The sequence below is a fragment of the Dermacentor albipictus genome, chromosome 10 (genome assembly GCF_038994185.2).
Source record: "Dermacentor albipictus isolate Rhodes 1998 colony chromosome 10, USDA_Dalb.pri_finalv2, whole genome shotgun sequence".
Taxonomy (NCBI): Eukaryota; Metazoa; Arthropoda; class Arachnida; order Ixodida; family Ixodidae; genus Dermacentor; species Dermacentor albipictus.
In genome coordinates, this window is record NC_091830.1 from 94,810,637 (window position 1) to 94,823,084 (window position 12,448).

At 45.7% G+C, this 12,448-nt stretch overlaps 1 protein-coding gene across 1 annotated transcript in view; it reads left to right on the forward strand.

Annotated features, from left to right (window-relative positions):
• Window positions 1-271: 271 nt before the first annotated feature.
• The window catches only part of LOC135909571 (uncharacterized), a 57,170-nt gene continuing 44,993 nt past the window's right edge, over window positions 272-12,448 (forward strand). The window contains exon 1 of the mRNA XM_065441546.2: window positions 272-443. Coding sequence (XP_065297618.1) covers window positions 363-443 — 81 coding nt within the window. The 5' untranslated portion in view covers window positions 272-362. The remainder of the gene's footprint in view (window positions 444-12,448) is intronic.

Below are 12,448 nucleotides of genomic sequence, written 5' to 3' on the forward strand. Positions count from 1 at the left end.
AACGCAGTTGCGAGCGGATATATGACGGAAACAAATTTGATGCCATGCGAAGCCGACGGCTACGATACCACTGCGTGTCTTCACGAATATATGGGAAACGACTGATACCATCTTTCCGCTATCCGAATAGAAGATGCATGAAAAGCGAAATAATATTATCTCGGCGTTTCACGAGCAGCGTATGCGTGGCCTGCTTATGTGTCCTAACAACTCTTGAGACACGTGACTTTTCATACATGCGCTTCAGTATAGTCGTCCTAGCACCATATCGAGAACATACCGAGAAACGAAGGGTACGGGCTCACTAAGGATCCGCTCGAACGCTCGGAACCACAAACCCACCGTGGGAATGACGGAGCAACATGCAAGGCGATGGTGATCAAGTAGACGCAGTCTTCGAAGATCATGCAGCTATACAAGCGAAATCATTGTCAAGGACGCAGGCAAGTGGCGGTACTTGGTTATATGTAGCTTTCTTGGCGACGATGATTAGTTTTCTGGTGAGGACATCTTTTTGGTGCCGGCAGCCTAGAAATGTTAGGCCGGCTTTCCTGACATGCATAATTTTCTATTTTCAAGAACTGCGTATCATGAACATTGCTTATAATTTTGCTTATATTACCGAACAAAGCTGCCCTGTAACAAAGCACCGAGATCAGAAGCATGCCATTTGTCGAAGCGTTTCTATGAAAGTTGCACTTTGCACATAAAGATGCAGGGCGATATCTTTGCAATATTGCATTGTTTGCTGCGTGAAATACTGCCCTTCTGGTGAAAATACCTAAGCGTATGGTCGTTCTATTAGTAACCAGCGATTGAAATACTCAATAAATATAAATTACATAAATTCTGGGGTTTTGCGTCACAAAACCACGATCTCACTATTAGACATTCCATCTTGGGGAAGCCCAGCAATTTGGACCACCTGGGGTTCATTAACATGCACCTAAATCTAAGAACACGGCCATTTTCGGATTTTGCCCCCATCGAAATGCGGCTGCGTTGTTCTGTTTGGCTCCGCTATAAACAGTGCACTTTCTCAGTGGTGCCTAAGCAAGGAAGGTGCTGTTGTGTGCTACAGGCGGTCATTGGCTTGATGGTATTGCGCTCCATTACTCGCTTCTTCGCACCTTTCCCGATGCGCTTTGAAAAATTTGGTGTCATTACTCTCAGTGAATGTAAATGAGCAGCGAAGCTGTGTATGTGGGCCCCTTAATGGTGACCTGTCCATTGCCGTGCGTCAAACGCCGTATTTACATTGATCCGCGAGCCGCGACTAGTCTCTCCTCCACGATGTTCAGCCTCGCAAGATTCTGAAGCACCCTCGGGGTAAGCATACCCGTGTATTGTTGGAAAACCTGAAACGACACCTTTCACTATCGAAACCAGGCACGCACTTCCGAGCACTCTGCGGTCACGCACAACAGAGGCCACACAAAATTTGTGCCCCACAAACTGCCATCTGAAGCATGGCCGTTGATCCGTTGTAACGTTACAAGTTGGCGGGATCGGAGCCGCATGGACGGTTCGCATTTCTCTCCGCTTCGCTGTCTTGGTGGGCAGCACGCTCACGGGACTGATACCAAGGGAGACTGGAAAGACAGGAAAGGAGATACGGAAGTGGTCGGAACGCCGAAAAAGAGAAAGCAGTACGAACGTAGACATGGCCGACGCGAGTCAAATCGTATTATCTGTTTTTATGAGCTTCACCTCCACCACCGCGGGTCGGCGCGGTACTGCACTATCTTGGCGATTGGCCCATGTATGGGGACAAATTCTTCATCTACACGGCTCGAACTTTTCCAGAACCTAGCCATATACATATTTCCTGTAAAATGACGTACAGTCGACCGATTTTTTAGCAGTACCGCGCGAGGGTCGGCTGACCGGCCTATAAAATTATTCCCGAGTTCCGCACTGCGGCGAGCCTCACAATCAGATAGTGATGTTGCGACGTAAAACCTTATAATTTAATCGCGTTGGTTATGCTGCCCCGGCAATCGTGCGAAAATCAGGCGGAGCGTATCTGAACGGAAACAGCGCATGAAAATCGCAGCATTATATGGCAGTCACCATGGGGTGGAATGTATATGTTCGGCAATGTATATATGGGCATCTTTCAGCTCGTACTCCTCACGCATATCTAAATAAATAACGTATACTACGTTAGCATATTCCGCGCACACATAATTACCGCGCCTAACAGATTAGATGCTTCGCAGATCTTGAAAAGTACCCGTTAAGGAAGGTTCCACCTAATTTTCATTGTATCCCACAGTGACATCTTAGCCCCATCCACCAAGAATCGCGTTTCAATCGCCGAGCACTGCAGCAATTCTCGAGATAGGCATTCACAGCGCCACAGGATTTACGGGTTGTTTGGACGCGCTACCAGAGCATAGGTGGTGGTATACAATACGTATACGGTCACACCAACTTGTTTTGGACTGAGAGGTGAAAGCAGCACCAAATTATTAAATGTGCTGTAACCATTTAATCGAACGGTTTATTTCACCTTCTGAATTCGCCCCGTGCCAGCAGTATGATAAGGGAATGATCACAAAAAAATTGCAATTTCACATTTGTTTTATTAACTCCCAGGAAACATTCACATTAAATTAGGTATGCAGCTTATTTAGCGCTGATTACAGATACTCTTTGAAATTGTCTGTAAAGCGCGTGCCGTAATTAAATATAGTTTTTTTTCTTTAACAAATTTACAATTCCTTGAAACATTCAGTGCATTGTATGAACGTTTAACTGGTGACCTCCTCCGGCACTGCTATTGTTACCAGCCGCAAAGATGAAGCCTGGACTTAATTCGTGATGGTTGTGAATACGTACGTCTCGAGTTCGCGACCCTGCCCGCCGTTGGTGGTATAAGGCTAATGCACATAGGTAAGGGGGACGCAAAAAATCGAAGGTTGCCTGCAGTCACACAACCAAAACCATAATACAAAAAACACGCATCTTAATGAGCTTGAATGGTATTAAAACAGGGGAAAACGTACGGCAGAACTAATTTCATTATGACTGGCGATGGTAATACCATGATGGCTGCCGATGGTAATAACAATCGGACAATGTGGCGACAAATTATATTCCTATGGCGAATTTTGTTTACCACCTGTAGTTAAAATTATGAGGCTTCCGTTCCTTCAAATATGTGTGATATTCTCGTATATCAAACCTCTTTGCTATGGCACTCAGTAGCCAAGGTGGCCTATTGACGTTGAAGCACGGCGGCGACGCAGTTGCATTGGAATGACGAAGGAGGAATGATATCGATTGAACGACAAAGGCCTAGACCGAGGATGGCATGAGGATACTGTGGTGTTATTCAAATTGTTAAAATATAACGACGACATGATGATGATGGCATGATGACAACCGGATGAAGAAGCGAATGTCGAAGTTACAACGGTCACAGCATCCTGACGATGCTGTGACAATCAGTACATGACCACTGTATGTCGACCACGCATGGACGACGTTGTCATGACAACGGAATGATTAGAATCAAGCGACGATTCTTGTATGAAGAAACCTGTATGACGAAGACGACGGCATAGCGAGAGCCGGATGACGAAGCTGCAGTGGCGATGATGACAAGAGCACGACGGTATTACGACGAAGCCGGACAATGAAGCCATGATAGCAATTTGGAGACGGCAGAACTAATTTCATTATGACTGGCGATGGTAATACCATGATGGCTGCCGATGGTAATAACAATCGGACAATGTGGCGACAAATTATATTCCTATGGCGAATTTTGTACATGACCACTGTATGTTCCTTCCTTCCAATCACGGCATCACGACGCTCAGTTCAGTTCAGTTTTATTCCTTAAAGGGCCCCATTTCAGGGGGTGTTACATAAGGGGTGGGATTACATTCGTAGTGAGAAAAACAAACAGCGTTGGTGATTTAACATTGAAGGTGATCTGTTACGCGTTCTTGAAAAGCAGGTGTTGAAGCGATGGCGACGATGTCATGGGGTAGGCCGTTCCAGTCCGTGGCTGCTCGAAGAAATAATGAAGCTGAAAACGTAGTAGTACGTGATAGTGGGCGGGCAACTTGAAGGGGATGACTGGTGCGGTGAGATATGCGTGATGCGGCGGCGATATACGGTTCTTGATTGAGAGGAGAATAAAAGAATTTGTGATACAGGGTGAGGCTAGCAATGTGACGACGAAAAGAGAGGGGTGGCAGTCCGGATGTAGCTTTCAAGGATGAAACACTGACGTCATATGAGTATGAGGAATGAATGAATCGGGCAGCACGATTCTGCACAGCTTCCAATGCGGTGATTGGATATGCTTGATGTGGGCTCCAGATGGGGGATGCATATTCTAATTTGGGTCTTATAAGTGATTTATACGCGAGCAATTTAACATGTGGTGGGGCAAGACGAAGGTGGCGTTTTAGAAAACCGAGTGTTTTGTTTCATGCTGAAATGATGTTACCGACGTGAACCTGCCATTATAGATTAGAAGAGAGGGTGACTCCTAGATATTTATATGATTGTACTTGCTCAATCTGTGTGTTAGAAATTAAATATTGAAAGAGATATGGATTAGGACGACGAGTGAAGGACATGAGTTTACATTTACTAGGATTGAGGGACATTAGCCAGTTATTACACCAATTTAGTACGCTGTTAAGCTCTGTCTGAAGAGTGTATTGATCGTGACAGTTATTAATGGTGCGGTAAATAACACAATCATCTGCGAAAATTCGAATACTACAGGAAACATGCAGGGGCAAGTCGTTAATATATATTAGGAATAGGAAGGGACCGAGGACAGAACCTTGTGGGACGCCTGAAGTAACCGGGAGAGATGTAGAGAGATGGCCGTTAAGATAGACAGACTGAGAACGGTTAGTTAGGAATTCTTCAATCCATTTGAGAATATTAGGGGGTAGGTTCAGCTTTGAGAGTTTTAGTAATAGCCGGCGGTGGGGAACCTTGTCAAAAGCTTTAGCGAAATCAAGAAAGATGGTGTCGGTCTGCATATTACGGTCTAGATTAGTGTGCAAGTCGTGAAGGAAAAGCATTAGTTGGGTTTCGCAAGAGAGGCCCTTACAAAACCCATGTTGTGAAGGGTGAAAAAAATGGTTTCGGTCCAAGAAGTTTATGATTTGTGAGTAAATGACATGTTCCATGATTTTACAGGGCACACTAGTCAATTAAATGGGGCGGTAATTCAATGGCGAGTCTCTGTGACCTGATTTGTAGACTGGAACGACCTTCCCCGTTTTCCAATCAAGAGGCAAAATTCCTGAGGAGAGTGACTGTGAGAAAATGAGACATAAATATGATGCGCAAATTGATTCCACATTTTTCAATAGTTTTGAATTAATCAGGTCCATACCAGCTGATGATGAAAGTTTCATATTATGAATTATGGATGAGATGCCTTCTTCGACGAACGTGACTGCCGGCATGGGGCTATCTAAGTTAAAGGGTGGTAATTGTGAAGGTGCGTCCAGTTCGGTAGTGAACACAGATGCGAATGCATGGTTAAATATTTCTGCGCAGTCGTGGTCAGTCACCGCTTCATGTGAATAATTGGTTAGTTTAATATCATGAGGATGTGTTGGGTTTAAAACTTGGCAGAATTGCTTGGGGTTTCTTATAAGTAAGTTAGGTAAGTCATTATGATAAAATGAGTACTTGGCGTTACGAACAGAAAGTAGGTATGATTTTTCGGCCTCGAAGTATTTTCCCCATGCGGCAGGCGTGTCGTTTCGTTTGGCGGTACGAAACAATCGTTTCTTTTTGTTTTCGAGTCGTTTTAAGTGCTGGGTAAACCATGGTTTATTGCGATTAGTATGAAAGGTAATCCTTGGTACGAACATATTAGTGAGATGATTTAATTTGTTCTTGAATATCAGCCAGTTTTCATGAATTGAGCGAGTGTGAAATGCGGATATGTATTCAGGAAAAAAGGATACGCTCACATAATTATGCTTGAATGACAACATAATGATTACAATACAATGACGAAGAAATAATTAGGTTCATTCAAAGAGGAAGGCGCTATGACGAAAATGAGATCACATTACTGAAACGATAACCATGGTAAAACGACAGCATGATAATGACAACATGACCACAACGATGTGTTGGCGACGGCATGATGGCGATCGGATGAAGAGATGCGGATGACAAAGCTGGAAAAACGAAGATGCCTCGACCACCACGACTCCGAACACATATCTAGTGGCCCAAACTATTAGACAACTGAGACAACTGGGTCGGTGTTGGAATAAAGATGGCAGCATGTACACTCAGATTACGAACCTGGAAAGGTGACCATCGCACGACCACGACAGCATAACTATGGTGGTGTGACAATGAATTGAGTACGACTGTATGGCAACGATAGCTTGACGATGAATGCAAGGCGAGTGTCGGATGACAAAGTTGGAACTACGGCGATGCAACAAATAGCTTTTCATTGCACATTCTGTGACAGCTCTAAAACAAATGCGATACCACACCTTTCGTCCTTCTTTTTCCTTACAATACCTTACAGGTTCATTGAAGGGCAGGGAGTAAGGGGGGCTAGGTTTCTCCAGAATAAAGGAAAGGCAGCATCAAACAGAAAGGCAATAAGGCAAAGCTTACAAATAGTAAAGGGGAACATCAGTATACAAAGATACAAAAGAGCGTTTTGAAGTCATTAGAAGTGCCGCGGTGTGAAATGGATGCAATGCGGTTCGGAAGCTCGTTCCAATCTGCAATAACGCGCGGCAGTGATGATGAGGTTAGTGTTTGCATGCATGTATGCACATTGAACTTTGCGTGCTGTGAAAGTATCATGCACACAGGTGTCATTGACGACATGCGCACCGGTGCATAAATCGGCAGCCGGTGAGATTTCTTTAGATACATGTACCAGTGAAACTGACCCAACGAAGATCAATCACGTGGCGCGTTTGCAATGACTGAAGTTAAATGTCTTTTTTTTAATCAGCGATATCATAAGAAGCCATCAAACACTGACATCAAGGAGAACATAGGGGAACTTACTTATGGGTAATAAATAAAATGAAGGAACGATAAATAATGGAAATTAAAGTGGATGAAAAAAAACATCTGGCCGCAAATGGGGAACGTTCCCAATACCTTCGCATGCGAAGTTTGTGGGATCACCCCTACTGAAGACCACGACAGGTGCGAACTGGAACGACTCAACGCCCTTTTAAGAACCGTCGGTATGAAGCGTGCAAACCTGTATGATCCTAAATATTCTGTCAGGTGTTTTTTCCAAACGATCAGCTTGGCCCTTATGCAGCCCGACAAGGAAGGACCATTTGTGGCACTTTTCACGGGTGCTTATAGTGTTATGGCACATGAAGCGGTGAAAAAGAACTTTGTTCCCTTAAAGCTGGAGGTTTCAATGGTAAAATGAAAGGCTGCAGCTTTGTGTAAAGTATTACAACTTACAAGGTTAGCCGAGGCGATAACTGATTGTAAGGGTGACACCCTCAGTGTGTTCTTTACGGTAATTTAGCTTAAAGAAAGCATTTCGTTCAGAACGATTGTAAACGAAAAGGGCGCATGTAAGGGCACATTTTTCAGCTGCATGCAAGTCAGTTTCTTATGCAAGAACTTAATATACTCCAGGCGAAGCACCCTTTTGCTACAACAAGTTTAAAATATGTGATTTCCCTCCTACAAAACAGCGATCTGATTGGAAGCGCCTTTTCAGTTCACGTGGAAGATTTGTTTTTTGTGCCCCAGAAAGAAATGTGCGCTTCCGTTCAGGAGTGTACAGAGTATGACGACGGTGTGGCATTCCAGAGCTCAGTGGGCAAGTCTATAGCCAATTTCATAGCACTACTGGACATTTCTCTTCAATCTACTTCATCTGCTTAGCAATGATTTTTATTTGCAAAACAAAGGCATTTGTACCACCTCATGCGTTGGCCCTGTGCCCTGCAAACATATGTGAGAAACTTGTTTCACATCTGTTTTTGACGAATACTTTCTGAAATGTTTAAGATACGCTGATGACATTTTCGCCCTATATATAACTGCGTAGTCGGTTTTTACCGTTCTGTCGGACACATTTTACCTGCTTTTCGGCAACATAAGGAAAGGCATGCTATTTATCCTTGAAAGCGCATTTCAAGTCCAATCAAGTTTGTAGACATTTTATTATTTTTACCACAAACCACGTAGCTCTCATGCCATGCGATTCTACTAACTCAAAGCTCGTCAAAAGAGAAATCGCGACCCTATGCACGGAATCCGCGATCGTGAAATACTGTCCAGATATGACGCAGGCTAGTTTTAATAAAAAACTGGCAAACCTCATTGCTGTGAGCTATCCTTGCTTGGTCTTGCAAGCTGTCTCGGAGACTCTGCTAAATAAGGCAAAGGGCCCCTACGTACTCCCATCAAATCAGTGTGAAAGGAGATAAGGGCCGAAGTAGACCCTTATGTGCACTGGATGTGCGAAAACATGAAGAAAGTCGCCAGTAGGTTTGTTGTACGAATGATTTTTTGGGCACCGCACAAGTGAGCAGGCTTGTGGTCATGCATTATTTGCCTATAAAGAAGGCTTGATTTCGGGAAGAAGCACATCCGGCCGTATGTTAAATGCGCCCACGGTGTCGTCTATATAATACCGCTCTGGTGTGGTAAGGCCTATATACGTAGGTCAAACAGTGAGGTGCGTTAACGACCAAGCACGGTAGAACGAATTTTCAACTGGTGATAAAAGAAATGCGCATCTGCCTGCGCACTGTCGGGACTGCAAGTGTAAAGGATGATTTTCGTAAGCGCAAGATTCCAGGCAGAAGTAAGGTTACTACTGCTCGTGAACTTTTGGAAGCTTATAGCATTAGAAAGACCCCGCAGGGGCGTCTGCGTCAGCAGGCGTTTGGTGTGTTGCGACACCACGGACCCGAGCACACGAGGGTTGGACCCTCCCGCGTGTAGCCGTGCGCGGCTTAGCCATGTCCGGGGAAAGGGGGATCCTGGGGGTTGATCCAATGCCGGGTGCTCGGACCTTTAAGGCCCCCCGGCGGAGGCAACACACCTCTTTGGCCTCTGCTTCACGTAGACGGCACCCCCAGACTGACCCACCCGGGGGAAACCGGTAGTTGCCTTTTCCTGTCTCTCTCTTCCTCCAGCCTTCGACTTTCTCTCACTTTTCATCTTTCCTGTCTTCTCCTTCCTTCCGCTTACTTCCAAATTTTCCAGGCAGCAAGGGTTAACCTTGTGTGAATAGCCAACCTAGGTTATCTCATGTTTGGTTATAGTGATAACGTACAGCTGGCGTTTGCAGGACCTGTTCTTACAGTCCCTGTAGCGTCCCCTTGTAGGACTCCACGGTGGGTGGCTGGCGTTATTGCCGAAAACTCAATCCCTTTATGGCAACCTCTTTCCCTCCGCTTCCTGATCGCCCTCACAAAAGAGGGCGCACCGATGAAGTTTTCCAGTTCCTTGGACGTCAAAGACCAAACTTCCCACGTTATCATGTCATCCACTCCGATAAATCCGGTAAACAAGTACGAAACATTTCCCCTTTCCTAGTTTCTAGGTCCTTAACTGATGTCCTTGGTCCAGGCTACAAGGTATCAAGGCTGGCAAGTGGTGATCTCCTGTTAGAGCTCCATGATCAGAAACAGTACGAAAAGTTGCCCAGTCTAGTATCATTTGGAGATGTTCCACTAACAGTGAGTCCACACCGCACTCTCAACACCACCCGCGGCGTTGTCTCGGATGACGATTTGCTCCAGCTGACAGAGGCTGAGCTCCTGGAGGGCTTCAGTGATCAGAATGTTGTCAACGTGAGAAGAATTAAACTGAGAAGAGATGGAAAAGAAATTCAAACAAAGCACCTAATACTCACATTTGCTTCAAGTATTCTGCCCGAGTCTGTAGAGGCGGGGTACATCAAGCTCCGTGTCCGACCATATGTGCCGAATCCCCTAAGATGTTTCAAATGCCAGCGTTTCGGCCACAGTTCGCAGAGCTGCCGGGGCCGCCAAACATGTGCGAAATGTAGTGCCCTTGAAAACGCCACTGAAGCTTGTAATAACTCTTTTCACTGTGTAAACTGTGACGGGGATCACGCCGCGTACTCGCGGTCCTGTCCATCATGGAAAAAAGAAAAAGAAATAGTTACAATCAAAGTTAAGGAAAATATATCGTTCAAAGAGGCACGCAGGCGGGTAGCATACCTGCCAAAGAAAAGCTTTGCCGTAGTGGCGCGTCAGGGGGCAGCGTCACAACGGCCTCCGGCGGCTGTCCGACCCACACACAGTGAGTCGGCAGTTACGCCATCTGCCCCCACGGTGGTTGCAGCTAGCGCTGCTCCGCCAACCGAGCAGAAGGGACCATCAACCCCGAAGGTGGGCGCAGCCGAGGCTGCCCCAAACTCCCCGGCCCTTCCAGCGCTGGCAACAGCCAGCGCAGCCAAATCCCCCACGGAGCCCCATCGACCTCCGGGCTGGTGGGTGCAGGGGTCTTGCCCTCCAAGGCAGGGCCCTCGCTGGTAAATTCTCGCTCGCAAGAGCACGTGTCCGGCGCCTCACAAGAGGCAACGGACACTACAACTATCCTCAAGGCGCACCCAGCGCCTAAGGAGCGGCGAGGCTCCCTCGAACGCTCCAGAAAGAGTAGAACGCCCGTTACAGGGCCTCGAAAGAGCTCTGTAACTTAAGGCATCACCTCCGTTTCCATACACACAGCACTTATATACCTTCAAAATGGCGATACAAATTATTCAATGGAACGTCAGAGGTCTCTTTAGGAACCTTGATGACGTGCAAGAGCTTATACAAAAACACAATCCAAAAGTGCTGTGTCTACAGGAAACACATTTAAACCCACAACACACAAACTTTCTCCAACAGTATGTCAAGTTCCGCAAAGATCGCGATGATGCTGTCGTATCATCAGGCGGTGTTGCCATTTGTATTCATAAAAGTATCTCCTGTCAGCGTTTACAGCTACAAACCCCCCTTGAGGCAGTGGCGGTTCGAGCTGTTTTCCTAAACAAACTCATCACCATTAGCTCTCTTTACGTGCCCCCACACTACAAGTTAACGAAACACGAATTCCAATCCTTTATAGATCAATTGCCAGAACCTTATGTTCTTCTTGGCGATTTCAATGCGCACAGCTCCCTGTGGGGCGACTCTCGTATAGACGCGCGAGGACGTCTTGTTGAGCAGTTCCTTTTTTCTTCAGCTGCGTGCTTGCTGAATAAGAAGAAACCCACTTATTACTGTCTTGCAAACAATACCTTTTCTTCAATTGATCTGAGCATAGTTTCCCCGTCTATACTGCCCGAACTCGAATGGGAAGTTACAAATAATCCCTACGGAAGCGACCACTTCCCCATACTATTAAGAACACTTACAGAAAATGAATATCTACCACAGGCTCCTAGGTGGAAGATTGACACAGCAGACTGGGAGGAATTCCGAAATTTAACTAGTATATCATGGGATGACATGTTTTCTTTAGAAATCGATGCTGCTGTGGAATACTTCACAGCCTTCATAATGGATGCCGGATGTAAATGCATACGTGAAGTAAGTGGCTCGGCATGCAAACGGCATGTCCCGTGGTGGAACGATGAATGTAGAGTCGCACGTAGGAAACAAAACAAGGCGTGGGGGTTGCTACGTGCTTCGCCCACTGCAGAGAATCTTGTTAACTTCAAGAAAGTTAAGTCTCAAGGCAGGAGAACCCGCCGACAGGCCAGAAGAGAGAGTTGGCAAAAGTTTTTATCGAACATCAACTCGTTTACAGATGAGGCGAAAGTCTGGAACCGCGTAAATAGAATTAGCGGCAAACATATTCACTCCCTCTGGTAAACACACAGGGTGATACGCTGCAACATCAGACAGACTCACTTGGCGAACACTTTGAGAGTGTGTCAAGTTCAAAACATTATTCGAAATCCTTCCTAAAGTATAAACAAATAGAAGAATGTAAGCCACTCAAAAGAAAATGTCTACAGAATGAATCGTACAACTGCCCTTTCAGTATTGCCGAGTTCAGAGCTGCCTTGAGCTCATGCAAGAGCTCTGCACCGGGATCAGACAGAATCATGTATGAAATGATCAAAAACCTACCCAGTGATACCCAAGTTACACTACTCACACTTTTCAACACCGTTTGGGCTGCAGGATACCTCCCAACTGCATGGAAAGAAGCCATTGTGGTTCCTGTTTTAAAACAAGGCAAAGATCCTTCCTTAGTGGCAAGTTACCGCCCGATCGCCCTCACGAGTTGCCTTTGTAAGGTATTTGAAAAAATGATTAATCGGCGACTCATCCATTTCCTTGAAATGAGCAATATGCTTGATCCGTATCAGTGCAGCTTCCGAGAAGGGCGGTCCACAACCGATCATCTCGTACGTGTTGAAGGAAATATCCGGGACGCATGTATACATAAACAGTTCTTCCTATCG